Raw genomic sequence first — 26781 nt, forward strand, 5'->3', positions numbered from 1 at the left:
TATACGTCGACAGCGCTGAGATGTATCTGCATTTTCTTGGTCTTCGTTTCTTGGTTTTCGCCGCTATTTTTCGGTTGAGTTTGGACTTGTATAGTGTCATGCACTTTCTTTCGTGCTTTTGTTTTGTTGTTTAGCTTATTTCAACTTCGATTGTTTATAGGTTGTATTTGATCTTTGTGTTTAGCTGCTTCGCAAATGTTTTGTGATTGCTGATATTTGTTTTGTGCACTATAGTTTTTTTTTTTTTTTTTCCTTTACGCCGCTGCTGGGTCCAGTCCCACAAGCCGCTATTGGCTTTCGACGGGCCCGCTTTTTCTGTATTGTATTGAAGTCTGTGCAATAAAATTATTATTATTATTATTATTATTATTTTACTTTACTTTACAATTACGGATTTCGGGGTCCATTTCTTTCGTTCCTTCAAAACTTTCTGACTGACAGATCGCAACAAAACAAGCGCCAAAGTATGCCTACAGAAGGGAGTACCACAAGGCTCGGTTCTGTCCCCCTTGCTGTTTAATCTTTACGTGAACGATCTCGCCAGATCAACATCAGGATGTACAGTTTATCAATATGCAGATGACACATTGTTGCTATCTACTCATATCAGCTTGCGCTGTGCAATCAACATGCTACAAATAAATTCTACAAGAGTCATGAATTGGTTTGAAGCAAATCGAATATCTGTTAACGTGCAAAAAACAAAACTTGTCTGTTTTCGCAACCCACTCAAGCGAAAATGTATAGACATACCTTTTATATTACAATAATCGTCTTGTGTATCTTGCAGCTTTACGCCTATACCATACGTAAATAAACTAAAATACTTGGGCTTTTATTTCGATGGCGATTTAACATGGAATACACACTTGGATTATTTGGCTAAAAGACTACGAAATGTACCATTTTTATTATATCTCATCAAAACCTTCCTCTCAATCTCCGTAGGAAAAATGGTCGTTAATGCTAACGCGTATGGAGCCCTGCGATACGGGATTACAGTCTTCGCCAGCCGTTTAGCTCTGAAGAACAAAAATAGATGTTACTCTTAAGAGCATCGCCAAATACGTTGCCTATGATCCCAAACTAATACAGGATGGCGACGTATTCGCATCAGTGGGCCTACCGCGTTTTCTGCCTCTTTTTCAACGATGTGTTATCCTAAAGCATTATCGGAATAGCCCGTTTAAAACGCCTCACTTTATTCAGCACTCTATAAGAAATAGTGGACGCTCTATAATTCCTCGAATATACACCAATTACGGAAAGAGTCTACGTTCATTTTACGTGCCTGACATCTTCAACAAGTTACCAGACGTTTTTAATCAACTCGAATCACTACGATCTTTAAAAAAGCACCTGAAAGAAATGTGCTAGAAACCATACATGCGGTTTTTTTTTTTTTTTTTTTTTTTTTAATAACATTTTGAATTCGTTGGACCTTTCTTCAGTTGGTGCTGAATCCACATAGACATTTGTTTGTGTCTTTATCAGTGTCTATGCTGTAAGTAATGTATATTTGTATATCCGTGTACGTATCTGTAGACACAAATTTGGGTATATATATATATATGCCTCGGTGCATCTTTGTGTGATATATGCCTGTATACCCGTTCTTTTTTTCTTTTTTTGCAAACATTTACTTTCTTTTTTTACTTTCTGAAAGTGTACATTGACTTATCTATGTGTTTAAATATTACTTTGTCATGAAGGATGGTATAGTATAGTTATAGCAATCGTCTCTGTGCTTCTTATTTTGCCATTTGTGAATTATTTCAAATATCTACACTGACTGCCATTTGTGAACTATTTTTGAACTTCTATACTGACTGCTATTAGCAATACCAAGAACGCCCGTCTACCACTCACATTGGCTAGCATCATTGCTGGGTCGTGTCACACAAGCCAGCCCTGGCTTCGACAGACCCGAGTCTAACATAATGAAAAAAAAATCAAATGCTGGAATAAATTTATTATTATTATTATTATTATTATTATTATTATTATTATTATTATTATTATTATTATTATTATTGGTTTCATGGTTTTGCAACGACCGGTGTAATTCCTAAAACCTTAAAAACAGCACTTGTTAAAGCTTTATTCAAAAAGGGTCAAAAAGACAAATATGAAAACTATCGACCAATCTCCATATTGCCTGCCATAAGTCAGCTTCTGGAAAATTACTTTCTAATGACTATGTCAGGATTTCTCAACAAGTTCTCAGTAATTTCACCGAGACAATTCGGTTTTGTACAGGGTTTTGAAACTGTTTCACTGTTACAAGAATTTTCCGACCTCCTCCATTCTGCTTTTGACAATAATCTATACAGTTGCGCCCTATTTTCAGATATTTCTAAAGGTTTTTACTCGGTCCACCACAGTATATTGCTTCAGAAATTGCACAAACTGAGATTTCGTGGCAACTTTCACGCAGTTCTTAAAATTATCCCTCTAATCGTTCCCATGCTGTTGCTTTGGGAGGTCTAAGCATGAGTACACGGGTATGTCTTACTTGGGGCGTTCCACAAGGATTCATAATCTCCCTCTTATTGATTAATATTTACGTGAATGATCTCGAAGAAAACATCTTAAATTGTCATATATTTTATTATCCGGATGATACAGTTTTAGTCGCGTGTTACACCAACTACACATCAGCCGTACAAATACTACAACAAGCTGTTTTCACTGCTGTGAACTGGTTTCGTGACAACTGTATCAAAGTTAACGCCACAAAAACTAGTTTAGTATGCTTTGAAAATACTTTAAAACAAACTGTGACAAACATTCCTCTGTTCATTCATGCCTCTGATTGTGCTTCTTGTTCCTGTACGGCGTTTTGTTATGTCAATTCAGTTAAATACCTGGGAGTTTATTTTGACAGCGACTTTGCTTGGAACACCCACCTGTCCTCTATTTGTAGCAAACTCAGAAGTACTGCCTGGCTTTTGTACACCATTAGTCATCTCGCTCCGATCTGTGTGCGCAGAGTTATTGCCAGCAGTCTTGCATACGGCGTTTTAAGATATGGAATTACTATTCTTTCCAATTGCCCCATAAGATGGCAAGTACGCGTCGATAATATTCTGCGGAACTTACGGAAGAGCGTGGAGTATAAAAAGAATGCGGAAGTATCTTTGAGTATCTTGGTTTACCTTCCTTCCAAAAGTTGTTTGCGAATTCAGTAATTTGGCGTCACTTTTGAATGGATGATTTCAAAAAAACATTAATGTCCTCCCGAGTTCTAAGAGATTGTCCTCGCTATGTTGTACCTTGTTACGGCCAATCTACTTGCGATATTTATGTCCCGAAACTATTTAATTCGCTTGCTAATGACATTTTTACTCTTACCTCAGAGAAGCAATTAAAGAATTCCTAATTGATTGGACTCTACCGTAACTACTCGTTAATGCTGTATTACCTTTTTTTTTTAGACAACCTTGTCGGAACCTTTTTATTTCACCTGTATATATCTCTATTGTGTTTCTACCGGTCCACTGTGAATGACTATCTCTGTCCGTGGCATGTATATATCTCTATGCATACTATGCATACATACCTGTAGATATGTCTATAATGTTTCTACCACTTTTCTATGATTGACTATCTCTATCCGCGCCATGTACAAAGTGACTGACTGCCCGCCGCCTCCCCCACCCCCTCCCCCACCCCGGACAAATATGATTGTTTATCGGCGTTAGTTTGTTAACTTGATGTATATAATAACTTACTGCCTCTTCCGGGCCGTGTCCCACAAGCCTACTTTGGCTTTGACGGGCCCGAAAACATCGAAAACAAACATGAAAGCGGGATAAATATTTATTATTATTATTATTAATATTATTATTATTATATTCAATGATTGGTGCACAGCAAACGGGCTTTCCCTAAATCGTTTGGAAACTAAAGTGATGACGTTTTCTCGAAAAACTCAGAACGTCTGTGCCACGTATCGTATTTATGGGGACTTACTGTCTCGTGTGAGTGGCATATGGGATCTCGGCGTTACATTTGATAAAAACTTACGATTTGATGACCACGTGAACAGAATAGTTGGGGTCTCTTTGAGAACTCTTGGAATCGCATGTTGCCTAACAGGGGAATCATCTGCATTTCTTGCACTTTATTGTTCATTGAGTCGTTCCCAGTTATAATACTGTTCGGTTGCGTGGAATCGGATCTGTAAAACTAACCTCTTAAGGATATAACGCGTGTGAAGGAAATGTATCTCTGTGTTCAAGCATCGTTCTTTGAATGAGGACAAGCATCACCAGAACTATGAGGCCGTGGTGACACACGCGAACTAAGTTACTTTGCATGCTCGGCGGGAGAAAGCAGACGTGTTGTTCCTTTTCAAAACTATAAATTCTTTGATTGATTCTCCGGGTCTCTTGTCTGAAGTGTGTATCAGTGTTCCGCGGGTGTCTACACGGCTCGAATAGACATTTTATGCTGCTATAAATCTTAGTCGACACAACCCACCTTTTCCATTAGTAGGGCGTTGTAATTGTTACTTCGAAGAACTTTATATTTTTTTAACTCGTGCCGTCAGACCTTTGATAAACAGATGACACACCTGTTCGAGTAGAGACAAAGATAAGCAGCACGAATTATTAGAACTCATAGCCTAAAAATGTACTGATTTTGCAGTTTGTTTCTCATTTTTACCACGATATTGTCACGAATGACAAGATGGCGAACAAGGAATAATTGAGGAAACTGGAACATTTAATGGGGCGAACTTGTGCCCAAAACAAAACGGAAACAGACAACAACAGAACGTCACGGACATCGAAGTCGGCGTAACAGCAGGATCGAACGCTGGGGCGATACTGACTTTGGCTCGCCACGCGAAGCCCCCTCAAGTACACGCGTGGGCATCTAGAAGAATCGGCGTAGAAGGTTCGACGCGTAGAACACTCGGACTTAGAATAAACAACAATATTCTCGAATTTAGCAGAACACTGAACTGAAAGAATCATTGAAAAAACGAGAAACTTCCAGGGGAGGGGGAACCGAACCCTGGCTTTTCGCGTGGGAGGCAAGCACGATAACCTTTAGTCCACGGCCGCGCTGCCTACTTGGCCAGCTGCGCGCGCGGAAATATGAAGCAGTGTTGCGGAATGGGCACCCCCCTTCCAATCCAATTCCATTCTGGGAAATTAGAGCTTCCAACAATTCCATTCTTTTCAACTCCTCAAAATGAGAACACTGAGCCCATTCCCACTCCTGGAATGGCTGAACTCCATGGTTCCATTCCTGTAATTCCTAAATGTGAAAAAATGGCAACTGACGGCCACTTTGGATTACTGGCAAAAAGCAGCATAAAGCTGCTGACGTTATAAAACGCGGAGACGGCTGCGAAAGTATGCAAACGCTTTCTCAAACCAGTAATTCGAAGCTAAAGGGTGGGCGCACAAAATGCTTCGTGGCACTTAGTGTCACCGCTGCAGACATCGATGGCGCAATTAAGCATAAAAGCCTTGCGAGTTGCAACAGACGCCAAAAATTAAAACCAGCCGCTATTTTCGCAAACGAACCATATATCCTTCAAAGTTTTTATAAGGCCTTACAAAATGTCAATTCGCACGCTCCTCTCCAAGCAGAGAGCTATCTTGCTCTCTGCTTGGGATACTTGCACAACAGCACCAATAGTGCGCTGTCAGAAGCGACGCCGTTACACCTGCCCCGAATCTCCATGCTGTCTGGCAATAACAAAAATTCGTTGACAAATTGAAATCGGTACACGGCGCCAGCACACGGGAGTGTAGCAGCATATTATAGAAACTGCCTTAATATGTAAACTTGTATGGTTCTTGGCGATTCTTGCAATTTCTTAACATATCCAATCCAATTCTTTATTTGTATTCCACGCAAACACTATAGAAGATTGGCTGGGCTTAAAGCAGGACTCGAATCGGTAATTTTCCCGGCTCGATTCGGGTTAACTCGCATTGAATTATGTCCCGGTTCGGTTTTGGTTCAGTGATGTTTTTGAAATAGCGGTTCGGTTACCGGTCCCACCAAACGCAAACTAGTTTAAACCGGTTTTTTAAGAAAACGTCTACAGTTCCCCGTCGTTAAGAAGAAAAGGTTGGTTAAACACGGCGTCATCTGCATTAAAGAAAAAATGTTGTCAGAAGCCGTGCTGAGGAAACGAGGACAGCAAAACAAATATATGCGCGATTTCGTTTTGTGATCTTCACTTTTAACGCTAGCACCTTTCAGTGAAGATTACGTGGTTATAGCTGCTTGGAAACAGTATCAAACTATAGTGTTCTCACATGCAAAGTCAATCAGCCAGCACGCACAATGACACCGTGATGGTAGCACGCCCCATCCTCGCGAACTACACAACAGAAAACAAATTCGTCGAAAAGTATTTAGACAGCAGGAGTTGAGTCTTCCATTGGCCACATTGTTATCCACTGTAGACAAAAAATTTATCCTGTGCAGTGCGACTGATAGCAGTACTTATAGACAACCACACGTCGTACGATGCTCATCCAGATCGAAACGACCCCCCACCGCACGCCCGAACGACTGTCTCGAACGACTGAGTTGAAAAGGAGAAAGACAGCAGAGGCCCGTCGAATGACGATTAAAACAAAAAAGGACAATACAACGAGCGACTTGCTGTTTCTACAAAACACGTGCGCGCACACAAACACACACAAACACACACACACACAAAATTACTTCAAGCAGTACCCAGAGGTGTGGGCGACTGGCGTTCCGGCGACCGACCCCGCGGTGTTGTGCTCGTCACTGCTTCGCCTCTTGGTGCCTTCAGATTTCGCCATAGCGGTGCAAACGTGCCGACAGCCGTAAACTTTTAGTTTTTATTTTCGCAATTTTGTTTGTTTTGTTTTTCCTTGAGGAACATTATTTAGAAGCAAGAAAAGAACACACATACACACGTACGCACAAACAATAGCTCTTTAGCCTCTCGGCATAGACAGCAATTCTTAGTTTCACTTTACGACGTACCGTGATGGACGCTACAAGCTACACAGGCCAATTCGTAGTTCGTAGCTTGTCTCGTGACTTCGCGCTTCCCGCGTCGTGACGTGACGCCCTCCGAGCTGTGAATTGTCTCCTGTGGTTCGTAACATCCTTTGCGGTCCATCGTAAGGTGAAACAAAGTATACGAGCATACGCCTCCATGCCGACTCGACGACGCCGATTCGTGCTGTACACAGACGTGAAATATACCTATTGTTGCATTATTATCTAGCTGTGTCCATGTCGCTGCTGTTTGTTTAGCTTGAACTGAGCCGCTGACGCCACCGTCGCATATATGTAATTGACTTCGCGCCGCAACCCGCAGAAAGGCGCAGCTCACATTTCATTACGCCGAACTGTTTCCAATGAATCGGTAACCGCCACGTGAGATTAAGGTTCCGTTCCAGTTAGGGTTCAATATCAAATGTTTGATTTCGGTCAGAGTTTTGTTTCGGTTCATTTAAAAATAACGGTTTTACTTTAATTTTTAGTTCGGTTCGACACACTGGTTAAGAACTACAGGCTAATCGCGCATGATTACATTAGGCCGCTTTTGTCGCGTCTCGCGGCTCCAGGAATGACACCTTGTCTGTCTACAACTATTCAGTTTTGGTTCCTTCACTGAGGGCGCTCCATTTTCATCCTCGAAGGAGAATAAGCTAGTGAGACAATGAAGGCGTCAGTCACCACCAGTGCAATTATGCTGTTTCAAGAGCCACTTACCATGCGCTAATGAATTGCGCCATCAGCCCGTACGCCCCGGATGGAAGTCGACACAGCTCGCATAAGAACCGAGCCCGCTCGATTCCGGGCAGAAAGCGTCTAACTTCATTCCGATTCCACTTCCCTCAGCGCTGCCGCCCATTCCATTCCCATTCCATTCCGAGGTCGCCAAAGTGCGGAATGATTCCGGAATCATTACAATTCCGGAGTGGCAATTCCGCAACACTGATATGAAGTATATTCGTTTTGTTGATCTTTGTGGAATTAAAATCGAATATTTCTTTTTTCTGTCATGAAGTCTACTAATGTCCAAGACGTGTTGTGCTATATGGTAATACACTACTGTTAAGGTGCGATAGCCAATCATCCTCTCTTGCTCATGTCGTGCACTACGGACCGTCTTCTACTAGATGTGCAACGGGGTGTGTGCACATATGTATGATCAGTGTAATCGTAGTGTTTGTGTTTTCGTGTCGTAAGTTTTCTGTTTAATTTGTTGAATGTGAAAGTAACGGTGTGCAAGCACTAAGGTCGTAAAGTTGTTCCTGGGCACCAAACAAAATTGATTATTGTTTCTCAATTCTTGATTGCACTTCTAGATTGTACTTCGTGCGACACTAGCACACTTCTGAAGATAAACAAGCCCCGAATTCGGCCATGAAATTAGTATTTCACCAATCTAAAGAATGAATTGCACTCAAAACAAGGTCCGCAAGGAAAAAGAAAAAAAAAACCCTGTTACGCGTTTTCCTACTTCGAGCTTTCGTCCAAAGGACAATAGCCAGAAAACATGGTGCGGAAAGGCTGAACAACACGCAATTTCTGTAGGCCTGCTACCAAAATAAAAAAAAAAAAAATAAAAAAACGGCTAATAAAGTCTACATCTGCGCGGTTGGACGAGGGCCAAACGACGTACGCGTTCGCGCTACTGAGAAGCGAGCACTTTAAAACCGGCACAGAGGCAACAGGCCGGCACAAACCCCTCTACGTAAAGAGGGCCGTACGCGTGTTCGTCCAGTCGTGCCTCGCCATGCCACGTGGGACCACAGAAGCCTGTATGTCGGCTTGCTACTGCGAAAAGCAATGTTGTCTTTTCTTTTTTCACGGCGAGAGCCGTTAGTGGCGAGGTTACGCAGCTGATCCGGTGTGTGCACAGAGGACGGTATGGCTCGGCGGTGGGAAACAGTTCCGGCTAAATTTAGCGGGCAAGCACGGTGTGATGTGACGTGACAGTGTGACCTGTGACGAAGCGCTTCTCGTTAAATTTAGGACAAAAGTTTCCCCACAAAATTTACAACAAAATTTTCCCGCTAAATTTATCTCAAAGAGTTTTCACATTTAAAGGGAAACGTTATTTGCGGATGATTTTCTTCGCTTAATTTACCGACAAAACTCGTCTACTATACTTAGCGGGAAAACGCTCCACATGATGTCACCTGACACCGACATCCCATAAGGCACTTCCCGTTAAATTTCGCTGGAATATTTCTCCGCTTAGATGGGCGGGGAAAGCTTTTTTAACGTCACGTGAGAGTTACGTCACGAGTCGTTGCACGAGCATGTGGAATCACAGTTAAGCGACGTCAAAAAGTCACCTGACACGATCTAGCGTGACCGTACAATTTCCGCGTTACACTTAGCAAGAAATGTTTGTGACATAATCTGACATTGTAACCTTTGCTCCTTTGCTAAGTTCTGACTGGTGGTGCAGAATGCACCACCATTGAGAATTGCGTGTAGTCTGCGTGCAGCGCCCCAGCTGTTGCTTCATTGCGTTTGCAAAACATAGCAAGAAACCTTATTTTTTGTGTGTGTGTGTGTGTGTGTGTGTGTGTGTGTGTCTGTGTGTGTGTGTTATTCAGTTGCGTTCATGGTGGTTTTAAGCCGCTGCTACACTCCTGCTGGGTGTCACATTGAATTCTCGCACCGAACTTATTTGCATTATCTTCTTTCGACAAAGTTTGAGCAACCTTTGGACGGATGTGGAAGCGCAGTCACTTTTGTTAAAAGCCAGACCACAATGAGCCCGCAATGGCAGCGAAGGAGACAGAAACAAGTTTGGCGAGCCCGCCCTACATGAGAGACACTGTGTCGCTCTCTACTCCGTTCCCCCCTAAGCTGACCGCGAGTTGGGAACTACGCACTCGTAGGACATATCCACCGCCTTCCTTTGATCGCCTGACCCCGCCTTTTGCGGGATGGTATGGCCGGGAGCCTGATCATGTGACGAAAGATGGGCGCGTGATAACAAGCTCGTGGTTTCCACACCACTGTCCGCTTAGGAGTGAACGAATTATAAGGATCGGGAGGGGAACTTAAGGTGCGCATACACGTCGTCAAGAGGTGGGCGATGCATGGTTTGCCAAAGGAGTGAGCACGCGAAATACGAGTCAAGCGGTACAAATAAAAAAAGAAGAACATATTATGCGGCGAGATCGATCGGCGAGGTCGACTTTAAAAAACGAGAAAAACGAAGCTAGGGTAAAGGTGCTTTTTAGGAAACATAAAAGAGGTCATTCTAAACAATTCGTGAGTTACTTATGTTACGTACATATGACGGGAAACGACGCTGACACCTCTGGAAGTGTTTAATATTATCCAGTCTATTTGAAGCATTTTTCGAGGTGCTCTATTCAACTCAACTAGCCATAATATTATAGTAAATACAGTTCCCAAAACTGATAGAAACTAAAGTCATTGGGTGACTCTAATTAGTAAGTAGACTCCAAAACACCGCGCAGTTATCTCTTCTTTTCAAATATGGAATGAGCTTTCAACCCCCCCCCCCCCCCCCCCAATCCCAAACCTTTGTCTGTCCATCCGTCCGTCCGAGGCGTTTCCCGTTACATTTAGCGGCGAAATGATGTCAGTTGACCTATGCACGAATTCAGTTCACCGCTAAATTTAGCTTGAAACTTGATATCACGCGACCTGACGTCAAGGGACCTACACAAATTCAGTTTTACCCGCTAAATTAAGCTGAACAATTGACGTCACATGACCTATACCGCGAATTTGCTTCCCTGCTGAATTTGGCGGGGAAATTGATGTCACGCATCCAGATATCCCGTGAACTATACACCAATGTTAACCGTTAAATTTAATTGAAAAAGTGACAGTACGTGACCTGACCTTAACCTTATTATATATATAATATATATATAATATATATATATATATATATATATATAATATATAATATTATATATATATTATATATATATATATATATATATAAGGAAAAGACTGTTGCGTAGGACGACGAAAAGTGAAGAAGAGAGTAAACGTACTACGAAGCCTTTAGTGGAGTTTTACGACATTTTGGTCGACGCTTCGGCCTGCTGGCCTCACTCAGGCCTTAACGTCGTCGACCAATATGTCATAAAACTCCACTAAAAGCTTCAAAGTACGTCTATTCTCTCTCACATATATATACAGGGTGTTTTTTTTTTATTCTTACACATTTGTTTAAAAAAAAACCGTGAAAACTACACTAATGCGGTTTGTGCAGGTTGGTTATACGGCCAGGCGGACAGTATGTGGGTAGCTAATCTTTACGATAAGTGGGCTAATTAATTAAAATTCGTTAATTAACTTTTTAATTACGGAAAATAAACATATGGTTTCAATTAGAAACTTGCTGAGCACCATCGAAAACCCCTAAATCAACTATTTTTAGCAGGATATAACGCCGGGGCAGCGTTTTACGGCGTTCTGTAAAAACGCTCCATTTGGACGCGTTGCTAGATTTCGGTTTCTTATCGGAGCGCATCTACGCAACCGCGATCCTGCTCCCGGGCGGCGCGAAGCCCCCTCCTCGCCTCCCACGTAGAATGGAGGGAAGTAGGGCGCACGTGTGTTGCGCGTCTCAGCCACTGGGGAGCAGGACCGCGGGCGCGGTGATGCGCTCCGATAAGAAACCGAAATCTAGAAACGCGTCCAAATGGAGCGTTTTTACAGAACGCTGTAAAATGCTGCCCCGGCGTTATATTCTTCCAAAAAGAGTTGATTTAGTGGTTTTCGATGATGCTCTACAAGTTTCTAATTGGAATCATATGTCTATTTCCACTAATTACAAAGTTAATTAACGAATTTTAATTAATTAGCCAACTTATCGCAAAGATTAGCCACTCACATAATGTCCGCCTGGCCGTATAACCCACCTGCACAAACCGCATTAGTGTAGCTTTCACGGTTTTTTTTAAACAAATGTGTAAGAATAAAAAAAAACACCCTGTATATATATATATATATATATATATATATATATATATATATATATATATATATATATATATGGGTGCTTTCGTCTCATATGGGGCGGGCTAAAACAGTATGAATTTTAATTTTACGAAAAAAATATACGTTTTGGGGGTATTTCTGAAATGAAGAAGGCCGCAAACCGCATGTCGCCCATATGTTTTGTAGTCGAGTTGCGAAGCATAGACGCCGCAGTGGCAGAAACTAGTATTTTTCCTGCCATCGCAGGTCGCGTGTTTGACACCCTTGGCTGCTGATAATGTTTTTCCTTCATCATCTTAACTTTTTTCTACTCGTTTAATAGGTACTATAAAGATACCTTGATGTATTTAAATATTTTTAGGAATTTAATTTTTTTTTCTCTAAAAAATATGTCAAACTCGTCATTCAGGTCGATTTTCGGTCGATTTTTGGTCAACTTTGACAGGTTCTTACTTTGTCAGTACCTAAGGTAAATTGTTGTTCATTACCTTCATAAAAAGCCCAAAGCAAGTCCGTTATAGATATAATAATAGCGTTATAATCTGTCGACTAGCCGCACCGCCACCTTCACGTAAACGTTGTGAAAAATACCAAATGTTGAAAGTTTGAAGTCGATTTTCTCAAAAACACCAGTTGTGTACATTTTTATTTATTTTTATTTATTTTTTTAGAAATAATGCACGACTATAAGAAAAAGCAATCTAGAAATTAAATATTTTGGTTGTATGTCCTCTATTTCAGCCGCAGTCGCGTGAAATGTGTGCTCATTTGACTAAACTATAGCGACCTGACCGGCATTGTGCGCCTCTACGATTTCTAAAATATATTTTTATCTTTGTTTGCGTTTTTGAAAAAGACCTCTTCGCAAGACTGCTTCTTGCTAGGATATGAAGTCTGTTTGAAATGGAATGGTTTAGCGCTGGCTAAGCTAGGACTCGAACACGAAAACGTACTGAAGCTTGCCTTGTGGAAATGCGGTGGCGAGTTGATAAAAAAAAAAAAAAAAAAAAAAAAAAAAAACATTTGAATGCCACAGTTTTTTTTAAGAAGTTTCAGAAGCGGACAAAAAAAAAATGCATGTTTCACTTCTTCATCAGACGCACCAAGTGAGGAGCCATATGGCTCGAGAAAGCGCATGTGAAGTCAAGTGTTGTCATCTTGCACTTCGATTTTGCTGAAAGCTGGAGAGTCGTGATCCAGCGCGCGGTGCAAGGACATCACTGGAAGAGCAAGATTGTTTCCATTTATACTTGTGTGGAAACGACCGAACAGGGAACGTTAATCCTCGGCGTAGTGAGCGACGACATCGTCCACGATTCGTCCCACGCGCTCTTTACGCTCAACGTTGTCGATGGGCGGCTGGAGGAAGTATTGCCTGTTTTCACGCAACTCGTTTATACTTCAGACGGTGCTCCAAGCCCCTTGAAAACAGGCACCAGGTGTATGAATCCAAGAAAATGAATGTCGTCTCCCAGTGGATATTCATTCCATCAGGGCACGGGAAAATCTCGTGTAATGGAGTAAGCGGCGTGCTCAAGCACCAGGCATCCATGTATAACTTGACAACTGCAGAATTGTATTCCTTAACGAACCCGCAAAGCTTCGTTGAGGCACTCAGACCGAGAGTCAAAGAGATCGTTCTGCTCTTAATTGCCAAAGAGAAGCTCACGCGTCTCCGGGAGCTTAAGAAAAAAGAGTGGGAGAAAGTAAACCTCCCAAGAGGCATCCGATCGTCACACGTGCGGAGGAAGACACTGGAGGAAGACACCTTGACTGTTGCCCTAGAAAAGATTCGCGAAAGTCCAGAGTAGCTTCATACACGTATCAAGGCATGCACGTAACGCTTTGTGTCCCGAAATTTAGAAGATCATCAGTGAGTGCGTGCCGGCATGTTCAAAACTACAACCGTGGACTCCATGGCTCCTACACAATGTGAAAACTGATCTACAGTTACGTTGAATTACTAAAAAAAGTGTACAGCCTTCAGAAAATGTGCCATCGATGTTTCCGTGTTTTTTTACTTGCTCTGTGCTCGCATTTCTACATTACTTAGGTGCAAGAACTGTGCAGTACACCGTCGACGACCTGCAAGATATGAGGAGAACAAAACCCGGTGCATACTCCCAAAAGATACATGTACATGTACAAGGCTTGGATGGTATGAGAATTTATCATTTAATCTTAATAGGCCGGATAATGAGTAGCCACCCTCATTTGCTTTGAACCGTTCTATATAAAAAAAAACTTTTTGCATGTTGCGTGCACTCTTTTGACTTGCATATTCTTGTTACTCCTTGTTTTGTAGTGTGCTCATATGGCTTCTCTCTTATTTCAAGTTTTAAATTACAATGAATATCACAAGTTCGCCTACTTTACCTTGCTTTTTAAAAGCGTAAACAAAAATAAAAACATATTTTTGATATCGTAGAGACGCACAATGCCGGTAAGGTCACTGAATTTTAGTGAAATGAGCACATATTTTACGCGATTGGTGCTCAAAAAGAGGACATACAACCAAGATATTACATTTCTAGATTCTTTTTTTTTTCACGTAGTCAACTACTTTATCTAAAAACATTTACGAAATAAAAATTTACAAAAATGGGGTTTTTGAGAAAGTCGATTTCAAACTTTCAACGTTTGTTATTTCTCCCAACGTTAACATAAAGGTGGCGGAGAAGCTAGTGAGCAGATCGTAATCGTATTATTATATCTATATTGGGCTTGCTTTGGAGTTTCTATAAAGCTAAAAGACAACATTTTACCTTAAGTACAGACAAAGTAAGGACCTGTCAAAGTTGACCAAAACTCCACCTGAACGACAAGTTTGACATTGTTTTTTAGAAAAAACTAAAATTCCTCAAACTATTTTAATACGTCAAGGTATATTTTAGTACCTATTAAATGAGGAGAAAACGTTAAGATGGTGTAGCCAAAACAGTAGCGGCAGCAGAGGGTGCCAAACACGCCACCTGAGACGGCAGGCAAAAATACTAGTTCCTGCCACTGCGGCTTCTACGCTTTGTAACTCGAGAACAAAAAAATCCGGGCAACATGCGGTTTGCGGCCACCTGCATTTCAGAATTGCCCCCAAAACATATATTTCTTTCGTCAAAATTAAAAATAAGACCCTTTTAGCCTGCTCGATTTATGACGAAGCCACCCATATATATATATATAAATATATGGCCGGAGTCCGGCCTTTGTCAGGAAGGTTCCTGACGAAGGCCGGACTCCGGCCGAAACGTCGAAGAATAAATCATCCGTTGTTGCTGTCTTCACCAAGGTTTTTTTCTTCTCAGTTATATACCCACGCCTTCGGCCTCCCGCCACCATGCCCGTTGTATATATATATATATATATATATATATATATATATATATATATATATATATATATATATATATATATTGACACCACGTCACCTATACTATAGAAGAGTGTATGTGGACTTTTAAACAAATTTAAATTCTCAATTTTTAAATACGGCATTTCACGCATTATAGGATGCTGTGGCTACAGGTTGCTGCCAATTTGTTTTAAGATGAAGCTGTAATATTACGAGCACACAGAAGCCTTGGCGTGACAGAATGTTAAGTTCTGCACGAATCCCCAATAAGACTAGCGACGTTTGACACAGATAAGTGTACGACATCCCTAACAACTTGCTCTGTTCTCCATAAAAATTATTTCTATTATCAACCCTTAGTTCGGAGATGACAGATGATACACCTCTCTATACTGGAGAGACGAAAACAGTGGTCGTTCAGAAACCTCTTTTGGGTCCAAGTCTGTTATGTAATAAAGCATTAATTGAGAATTATAAAATGAAAGTTTCCACGTTCGTATACAAGCGGTGACTCACTCCTTCTCTTGTGTTCGACACCAGTTTGAATGAGAAGGGGAAGATATCGATAACCCCTTGCTAGCCAAGTGATTTGGGATTAGCACTAGAGTCCAAGGCTCCCTGAAGAATATGGTGGAAGTATATCCGATAAAAACTACAGTAAGTGCGTTTAGTCAACCAAGCGCCCTCCCAACGACGATTCCTATACCTAATACACGGTGACTGATGTCGACGCGGCGGCCCAGCTCCAAGTATAATCAGTTCACCCCTAAGCAGACAGTGCATTGTAAATCATGGTGTAAGGCGCAAAAAACTACGGACACAAGAGAAAGAAACAGTTCACCGTTCACCAACTAGCCCAACTACAAGTTCTTCTACGGTGTAGTTGAAGCTAGGTTCTCGTTAGACCAGTCCAACGTGATGATGAAAGGGAGCCGGCTGAATGGGCCGCCGAGTGCGTAACTCCCACCGCACTCAGCTGAGGGGTGAACGCAGTATGCGGGTTGAGCCTGGCACTTGAATTTCTACTTCGTCAAGTTTTTCTTTGTTTAGGTTATTGCTTAACGCCGCCATATAGTAAACTTGTCTGAATAACTGCGGCATATCGATGTATATCCGGTCATATGCTAATTAGGTACGCGTGCAAGGTGCTGCCATGACATTTCACAGCTATTTTTACCTCTAGTAAAATATACAAATGGCAGCAGGAAGCGTCAGCACGCCATAAGGGCAATAACAACATCCTCCTGGGAAACGCGAAACGATTAACTTGTGCCGGTTCACTTACTCGCCGCGTGCTATTCTGCACTGCCTCGGCTGCAAGTGTACGAATTGTTGTTCATTTTTCTTTTAGCGTATGTTGATGTTCTTCTTTATGGTGCTAATCGTTTCTCTGAGGAACGGAAATTCATACAGTTTTCATGTCAATTAACGTCCTCCTTGTTGAAGAAACCCCGATAAGGCTAGCCTTTCAAGCATATATAAAGACAGAGGCTCGACGACTGGTCTCAGTGATATTTATGTTCGAACTGGCCCGCGGTGCCCAGCGCGGGCCACGCGAGCTATCGGTTATGGCAATGATGGTGACGATATGATGGTGGCGATATGATGATGCACGAAGACGACTATGAGGGTCTTTATCACAGTATATACTGGGTGACTTTTTTTTTTAATTCGAACAGTTTTGTTACAAAAAATCCGTAAAAAATGAACTTATGCGGTTTGAGCAGGTGAGTTATACGGCTAGGGGGCATTATGTGGGTGGCTAATCTTTGCGATAAGCCGGCTAATTAATTAAAATTCGTTAATTAACTTTTTTATCAGTGCAAATAAACATATGGTTCCAATTAAAAACTTATAGAGCGTCCGGAAAAACCACTAAATCAACTATTTTTAGAACAACTTGAAGCTTGTGGGAAACTCTGGGTCGCGCCAAAGTTACCACTCGTGAAGCAGGCGCGGAGCCAGCAGTGGTGGAACGCGGATGATTAGATCATTATCGCGTTCCGCCACTGCGGAAAGCGATAATTCAAAATAAATTAAAAAATCACCCGGTATGTCGTCTCGTTGGTGTTTCCCCTTTCCGTTAGTTTCTTTACGCTTCACAGGTAAACAAACATTTTGAACCGGTAACACCCCATGAGATTGTGGGTTGGTTACCGGTTCGCGTTTTATAATCAATGTTCCATTTCGGCTTCGGATTCGTTCTAGTTCGGTCAGAAATAACGGTTGTGAATTAATAATAAAAAAATGAGACTGGGAACAGAAAAAAAAAGAACGCACAAGCAAACAGACTGTTTCAATTTTGAGACCTGCATGCTTGTCTGTTTTTGTATCTGTTCCCAGTCCCGCTGGTTTTTCATTATAAAAGTATTTCTTCAAAATCCCGCCTGCGTTATTCTTTCGTTTTCACTTATATTAGTTTTGATATGGTTTTCGGCTTCAGGGTCGGGTTCAGTTTCACCAGCTTAAAACTTAAAATCAGAATTGAGAAGCCGATAAAAACATTAAACAGGGTAAACATGATTTTAAATCTGTTATAACCCCCATAATGTGCACACAGTACTTTACTAAAAATAGATTTGAAACTTCCAATCCTTATTTCATAAGTGAAAGGTAATATCGGTCATAAAAATATAACCAAATACTATATCATACTCGAGAATGACGTCCATAACGAAATATTGACTAGTATATTCCTGTGGCTGCAACTTTCTGTTGCTGTCAAAGAACGCGTGTGGTGTGTTCACTTACACACGAATAAAAATACCTAGTTATCTTGAGAATTGTCAGTCTTGCATCTTCGTAATATCTTTCGAGTGCCCTTCATTACTTCTGGACGTTAGATAACTGTTCTTGAGTTACTGCGTACGTTTAATTAGGCATGAGCATCACCTATAGATTTATAAGTAATAAAAATAAGAATTCGAATTGCTTCCAGTACCTCCTATTTAAATATACAGGATGATATTTTTTTAATGGGGAAAGAACTTTTAAAAAAGAGTGCGAATTGCGAAAAGTATGCGATAATAAAACAAGAGTTTTACGGACAAGATTGACAACAATAAGTCGAAATAAAATCATACTTCAGGGGTTGTTGCTCTTTATTATCAAATCAAATCTGACAACTTTATTTTCGCTATAATAAATACAATTGTAACGCAAGAAAAAGAAGGAAAAAAACTACAAGCTTGCATTTTCACGGGATCCACCACTATGGGTACAGCCAGACATGACTTTCACTGCCGCCGTTAATTTTCGCACAATCGCGCCTGCCAGCTGCGCAACAAATTAATTAATTCACGCTCGCCGCTCCTTCTTTCGTTTAAATACATGGAGTCCTGCTGCGCTACGCCAATATCACCAATGGTCACTGACAGAGGAAGAACGGCGGGGCGCCTCTTTCAAAAGCCCGTTCTTCAGCACGCTTGCGCTCCACCGTGCTTTGGCTGCACATGTACGCTCGAGGTTAGTAACTGGCAGTATGAGAACGGCAGCGAGGAGCTTCGGTTGTGCCGCCTCCAGCGCGAGCTTCCTACGTTTGTCGACGCTCAGGCGTCTCGTGCACACCGAGCGCGCACTGCTATACGTAGGATGGCGGAACGAATGGGGCGCTTAATGGAGGCCGCGCGCTCGAAAGACACTCTGTGCCGTTCTCAATCTGTGGGTGACGATAGACATATCCTCTTATATACTGACAAAGCCTGGCAGATTGACACGAGAAGCGGCCGCCGAAATGGAAAAGGTAGAGCGGCAGACAACGGATGAAATGAGAGCCACGTGACTGGCGCCTTGCTGCGGCGAGACGCCGAATCACACTTTTCCCGATCGAACAAGTGTGTTTCGAGGCCTCGCCGCTGCGAAACCTGTGCGCTGACGTCCAGGTTCCCCGAGAAGTGGCTCTTTGATGCTCTGTCCCACCAGATCCTCGCGCTCCAAATCTGCGACCGGGCACTCTATGGCTCCGTCGTCGAACTGCCAGGCATTGCGAGTATAGAGGAGGCTATGCTATAGAACACAGGGCCTGAGCATCGCGTCATCTTTAGAGTATCCCGCCCCAGCCAATAATAGGTGACCTCGCCGAAGCTCGGCGAGAGATACCCGGCAACGCGGCAGACGACCCTGCATCTTGGGTGCTACACACCTCCAGCGTCACACTTCTTGCGAGACGCTGCAAGACGCTCTCGCGGCGACGCGCACGCAAGATAGGCGTCGCTGCGTGGATCCACTACTAATGGTGTCACGTGAGGAAAAGCGCAACCTTGTCTTCCATGCGGCGAGAAACCGAGGGAGAGAGGAGGGCACGACAGGGCGCGGGTACGTTAGAACGCCGAGCTCTGGTTGCAAGGATTCGTGGGTACAACTAAAGCTACCTGCTTTTGTCTCCACTCCACTCGTGGAGAGCGTTCGAATGCAAGAGCCAAAATGCCGGACAGCGGTGTTCCGCGTATTAACACATTCGACGGGTGCGGTGGAAACCAAGGCATGCTAGCATTAGGCCTACCCACTACTCGTTTCAATCAGAGCTCGGCGTCCTGACGTCCCCGATCGCTGTCGTCTCCTCGTCTCTCCCTCGGCTTCTCGGGACATGGATTGTTAAGTTCGCGCTTCTTTCGTTGTGATCAGTTCTGCGTTGTTATCGGCCATTGCCGCAGCCAGTCATCTGCTTTTTGCGCGGGTGCAGCGGTGACGTCAAAACGACGCCTATCTCTTATTGGTTTTGATTGAAAGGATGGCGGGTAGACCTAAATGTTAGATTCCTTGAGGTCTGTTTTTTTTTTTATCATCCAATAAGAGATTGGTGTTTGAACACTTTTGTGCAAGAAGCAGGCGAATTCTCACGCTGAGCATTGGCTGCACACCTTGCGTCCTGAGGGAGTACAAAATTTCAACACGGGTGGTATTTATTTCGTTGTGTCGGTTTTGAGAGCCATAAAGATGAAGCCCGTAACTAACCCACGTGAGGGTCAACTTTCAATCTGATAATAGGTGAAACTTATAGTCGATGGATCATGAACAGACAGCAGTATAGTCCCGAACAAGATGTTTACTTCGTCCCGAAAGAGCAGTATAAAAATCAAGATCGTATGAGAAAGCGGGGTAACTCAACAAATATCAGGTCATGCCATGCTTTTTTCATTCAAGAGTTACACACGTTGAACAAATATCAACAAGGGAAAAGAGTCGCAGATCAAAGAGGGTATCGCACAGTCGTTCACACGAAACGAATCTGTTATCTCCCGAGTGAACTGCGGATAACCGCAAAAATGTAAGTGTTGGAGTGAGAAATCAAACGAACACACCCAGTTCATTGGGAAGGGTGAGAGGAGATTTTTAGCAATGCGGCCACTAACTGAACAGGTTGCAACAGGTGTACGTTTTGTTCGGGGTGCTGGCAACGTAGACATAACAGGTGTACGTCATTGGCTCCCGTTCACAACAATAAGTGAATGTAGAAGCAAAACAAGTCTCTGCATAGACGCTCTATGCAAAGAATTATACAAGGATCAGCAAGAACGGCACATAAGAAGTGCCCCATCGAAACTATTGTCGATGAGAGGCTTTAGAACTGAGTAGATGCTCCGCCTCGAGCGCGAGATGTCTGCTTCTGATAACACTTCGCCGCACGCACAACCAAAGCCCGGAAGAAGGCAACGAGCCAGGGCTAAAGGTCGAATGGGTTCTTAACCTCTCACCTACTAGTATAGGCCATACCTATATTATTCCAGTTTCTTTTGCGCGATTGCGCGACAAGCCCAAAACAAATAAATACTACGACGCAACATAAATTCCGCGAATGTCTTCAATATACTCTTACCGTGAAGCATGAATTCAGTGCACGTATAGACACAGAGTGGAAATGAAAAAGCACACAGTGTAGCATATATAAGTATTGTCAATAATCTATATATATATATATATATAAAGAAATGGGACGAAAAGTTAGTGCGCATTTGGAAGAAAGTAAAAGCTCGCATCTTTATAATCCTTGTGGCCTTACCAGAAAAAATTAAAATAACGATAGATAATAATAAAATTTTTAAATGTGCAGCTACATGTTTGGTGCATGCGCAAGGCGCGTTACGTTGATGTCACCCCATTGACATGTCAGGTTTCTCTCTATGCTAGAGGAGTTCACAGCGTACCGTCTACATTAACTTGTGTGCCTTGTTTTTTTTTTTCGTTTTTTTTTTCTTAAAACAAGTGCACCGATAAGAGCATGTAATATGATTAGCTTTTCATTTTTATGTGCCCTTGTGACGAGTGCAGTCGTGCACCAGATAATCAATATATATATATATATATATATATATATATATATATATATATATATGCACAAATGATAGGCGGACTGACAACCCACTTTTCGTCTCTCAGCAGCGGCCATTCTGGTAAACCTTTGCTGCCATATTTTTTTTTTATTTATTTTGCATGCACAAAATGCCTTATTTGTGACATTTTGTGTTTGATTATTTTTCCAATGCCCAAAACATGACCACGCCGATGACCAAACGCCAAAGGCGATTTCGGGGACGTAGTTTTTGGGTCGTGCGGCTTCTTGTCTAAATCGCGCTTTTCTTTTTTTTTTTTTTTTTTTTTTTTTTGCTGTTTAATTTGTTTAGGCGTAGTCGCGGCACCATTTGAGCAGCAGAGTAATCCAGCCTTTTTGTCCGTTTCAACTCGGCATAAAGAAGCGTATTTGCAAAATTCAGCTCTGACCCATGTTTCATTGCATCAAGGCATACTCTGGCTGGCTGAGTCAGTAATGGTGCACTTCACACAAACTAGAGCGAGCTCGAAAACATTGTCTCCACACATTAAGAAAAAAAAAATGAAACCACCCTACAACTGAAAATTTAGGCAGCAATTTACCTTAGAGAAAGTGGCGAGAACTCATTCGGGCTGCGTTCTTGGGACAATAAAGCACGAACCACAAAGATATATCTTGACAGCGTTCCTTCGAATGATAAATATTTCGGGCTACATACGATTGAAACTCCAGGCACCAACGGCACGAAAGCCTGTACCGGCAAGAGCAATCTGCGCAGCCAATCGAAGCAGCTGAGTCATTGCGTACACGAATGACTCAACAATCAAGAACGCGCTGTGGCGGCGAGTCAAAGCAGACGATACGCAGCAGACGACGTACCCCATCGTCGTAGGCCATGGCATCGACGCACGTCGCCCCTTGAACCAACAGTTGCGCTGATGGACGCTGACAGTCACCGCGGGTCTGGTCGTCTTCCAGCTCGGCCGCTAAGTGAAAGCGCGTGCGTCTCTCCAAAGCGCCACAAGGACGTCGCATTGTCGGCGCGGGCGCGTAAGAAACGCGCCCGCGTGTAGGCGAACCCGTTCGCCGCAGACGCAGCGAGCGACTGCATTCGTCATGCCTGCAAGATTTTGACGACTAGCATTACTCGTTCCGACGAAACCGAAAGGAGGCGCATGCGGCCGATCTAGGTTACTCTTGGCGGGACCCTTTCGATGGCATCAACGTATTCCTTACAAAAAACAAAAAAAAATTGGCAGCGACTTTTGTTTTTAAAGTTCTAATATGCATGAAATGCATTACAGGAAATTGGTGATGGGATGACTGTGTCACGTTACATATATTTTTCCGCTACATTTAGCGGGAAAACTGGAATGTTGTAAGGTCACGTGACTTCAGATCACGTTACGTCGATTTCCCCTGCTAAATTTAGTGGGGAAACTGGATTGGTGCCTGGGTCACAAGACGCGAATTTTCCTACGTGGGTAACTCAATCGGTCACGGCACGTCAACTGTTCTGCAAAATTTAGCTAAGAAAGTGTATAGGTTTCGTAATATCAGTCCCTCCACTAAATTTAGCGGGAACTGCACGGACGGACGGTCGGACGGGCACAGTTTTAGGATTGAGGTGTAGCTTTAGAAAGCATCTCATGGTTTAAAATTGCAAACGACCACTCAAACTCTGCTGCGATTGACAGCAACAGCTGTTGCGAACGTTGAAAGATATGCTTTAGAACATTTGTTGTTAGTCAATGTGCTTACGCATATATATATATATATATATATATATATATATATATATATATATATATATATATATATATATATATACAAATTCGCCGCGTTTTTGAGGTTGGTTGCACTATCTCTCCAACGGGTGCGGTAACGCCGGGGCTGAGGTGCGCTCCGATAGTAAACCGAAACTTAAAAACCCGGCGAATTTGTGCGGCTTTTCAGAAAGCCGTAAAATGACGCGCGTGTCTTCTATCGTTCTGCAATTTGTTGATTTAGTGTTTTTCGACGATGCTGAGCAATTTCCTAATTGAAACCATGCCCTTAAACACAATATTTAAAAAAAAATTAATTACGCAAAAATAATTAACAACTTATTTATCCCAAACATTAATATTTTTTTCTAAATGGGCCCCTGGCCCGGGACCAGAGCGACACAAGCCTTTTTTTTTTGTTGTTGCGATGAGTAGTTTTCGCAGGAGCGATTTGGCCTGAGTTCTCTGAAACACCATATATATATATATTTTAATATAGTGAACGAAGAGGGGAGGAGGTGATTATTGAATTTATTGCATTAAAGTTAGGAAAAGGGAAAGAGAGCTGGCGAAAAATTGGGCCAGGAGCGGGGATTGAACCCGCTGCACTTGTCAAGCTTCACTCATTCCCATTATATATACGGTGCAGCCTGTCCCTATGGGGAGGAGTGGTTCCCTAGATATCTTGGAAGACGGACCCTTTCCGACATTTGCAAGCTGAGATGACGTGCCACGTCACTGCCCCATGTCAGAAATAGCGCGGGCCTTAAATCAGCAACAGTTGTCGTCTACGAAGTTAAGCGAATTCGAAACTAAACAGTACACAGAGAGCTGGTCAGAAATTGAGTCCGCCGAAACCAGTGGCCAGGATGGTCTAATCGGTTAAGGCGTCGCCCCGGACAGGCGAAGGTTGCGGGTTCAATCCCCGCTCCTGGCGCCATATTTCGCCAGCTCTCTTTCCCTTACTTTAATGCAATAAATTCAGTAATCACCTTCTCCCCTCTTCGTTCACAATATTTCTACGGCTGCACTTGTCAAGCTTCACTCATTCCCATTATATATTCCCATAAAACACAGGCACACACAAACACACGCACGTATATATATATATATATATATATATATATATATATATATATATATATACGTGTGTGTGTCTGTGTGTGTTTTATCAGCTATGCTTTTAGAATAGTTGTAGAAGATGTGCTTTTGGAGATTGTGAAGGGTGTTCTTTCGTGCTGCCTTTCGCGCGTAATAGAAGAGGATAACCTTTGCTGCCCTTTGCGCCGGAAGACCTTCCGAAACCCAGAGGTGGTCGCGGAAAGGGAGGAAGGGTGAAAGAAGGAGCGACAGCGCGTCTAGCCATTGATGACTTCGTTGGGCGACAGGCGACGGTGATGGGGAGAGAGTAATAACGCGGCGGCGCGCTATCGCTCTTTCTCTTTCTCAGATCACGTGGGCTTTTGCGTACGAACGTCACCGACATTCCTTCTTTCACAACTACCGCTGCAAAAGAAATTGAGAAGTCGATTTCGAGTTCTGTCGAAAATATCAAGGTCACCTTTGAACGCAGACAGGTTGTAGGCCACTAAGATAATCACCTTCAGCGCGCCGCTATCCTTGTCTTCTAGGCAGAGGAACCTGTTTTAATCATGCCCAATATTAAGCGGAATATCAAACGCCGCGCATGCATCTATAGCTTAGTAACTCGGCATTTTCCACCCTAGTGATACGAGCAAGAGAGGTGTATACTTAGTGTAGTATTTGGTCATGCTGACTGAGCTTTTTATTTATTCATTTATTTAAGATACTGTCAATTCCTCTTGGGTCCCCCCCCCCCCCCCCAATTACAGGAAAGAGAATACAAAAAGACATGATAAATCAAACATCAGTGTTTTAATCACAAACCAAATCACTCCCGTGGTTACACATTCATTGAAAAAGAAAGCTTTGCAAATCGTTCAAATCAATTGTAGCAGTTAACAAAGAAAACATGCGCACGTGCAAAACCCCAGGACACAAGTTTCAAGCAAGTGCCGTTCAATGCTAGTCTCTAAAATAATTAATACTTCAAGTGTCCCAGACTGTTCATAAAGTCTACAAAGGAAGCCGAATTGACAATGTCCAGTGGGAGAAGGTTCCACTCTTCTATCGTTTTAGTAAAAAGTGAAGAATGAAATGCATTAGTTCTGCTTTGAAATGATTGGATCATTTTGCCGTGGCTATTTTCTTGTGAACGGGTTAATCGGGGCTCTAAATACTGGGTACAATCAATGTTTAAAAAAAAACGCGGAACAGCATAAAAATTATTTTAATCTAGCACTCTTACGCCGATAAGAAAGCAACGCAAGCCTAAGTTGTTGCAACATAGCACTAACAGAGTCAGTTCGTATAAATCTACTTCGTATCCTTATTGGAAAGACCAGTTTGAAGATCGAACTGGTCAGACTGGTATTTGCACTAGTCAGACTGGTCTAATAGGAAATCAAACTGATGCAACTGGTAGCCAGGCTGGTCTAACTGGTTACCATATTGATCTAACTGGTCATCAGATTCCCTTCTAACTGTTCACCAAATTGGTCTGATGGCCACCATATTGGCCTAACTGGTCACCAGATTGGTTGAACTGGTCACCAGACTGGCCAAACTGGTCCAACTGGTAACCAGATTGACCTACCTGGTCTAACTGGCTACCAGTTTGACCCCTCTTTCTCACTTTATTTATTGGCTTTCTCACCTTGATTTATTGGCTTTCAAATAATTACGGCATGATCGAGCGTTTACTTTTTATTAAGAAATTCATCCTCTGAGCCGTTAAAAATACTTTCAGAGGCATGACATTGCTGGGGAAAAAAAATCAACATGCTGGGAATATTTTTTATTGCTTAGGAGGTCACCGAGGAATTCCGTACGTTCAAAACGACCAGTATAAAAGACGGAAACGCAGAGCTCGGAAGTAATGATCGGGTTAGTGTGCTGTTGTATTGATGTCTGTATGTGCCATGTATGTGTATGCGCTCAATGTATGTTCAGCTGATGCTTGTAGTTGTCGTATTGTGTCTACATTTCTGTGTAATAAAGATTTCCGAAGCGCAGTGGCGGCGCGAACAAATAAAAATATTTTTTGTCGAACCAGCGTGACAAGTCAACCAGTGTGACCGTTCAACCACCATCACTAGTTCAACCATCATAACCAGCGAACCAGTGTGACCAGTTCGACCGCCATGACCATGTAGTCAGTCAGTGTGACCAGTTCAAACAACCTTGACCATTTCAACAATTATGAAACTGGTCAAACTGGAGCAATAACCAAGTTTGAAGCTGGTACCAGTTTGAACTGGTATTTCCACTACTGCAAGTCTTTGTACCTTTTCTACCTTTTGAATGTGTTTTTATTTATGTGGGCCCCATATTACTCTTCAGTA

General features: G+C 42.5%; 1 protein-coding gene across 2 annotated transcripts in view; it reads right to left on the minus strand.

Annotated features, from left to right (window-relative positions):
- The window catches only part of LOC8028301 (four and a half LIM domains protein 2), a 350510-nt gene that overhangs the window by 303556 nt on the left and 20173 nt on the right, over positions 1 to 26781 (minus strand). Inside the window, exon 1 of one of the 2 annotated variants that reach the window (XM_042291937.1) lies at positions 22470 to 22694. The exons of the other annotated variant lie outside the window; for it this stretch is intronic. Coding sequence (XP_042147871.1) covers positions 22470 to 22625 — 156 coding nt within the window. The 5' untranslated portion in view covers positions 22626 to 22694. Of the gene's footprint in view, positions 1 to 22469; positions 22695 to 26781 lie in introns of those variants that run through there. 2 annotated transcript variants of the gene reach the window in all.

This window comes from Ixodes scapularis, unplaced genomic scaffold, assembly GCF_016920785.2.
Source record: "Ixodes scapularis isolate PalLabHiFi unplaced genomic scaffold, ASM1692078v2 PGA_scaffold2__306_contigs__length_199485367, whole genome shotgun sequence".
NCBI lineage: Eukaryota > Metazoa > Arthropoda > Arachnida > Ixodida > Ixodidae > Ixodes > Ixodes scapularis.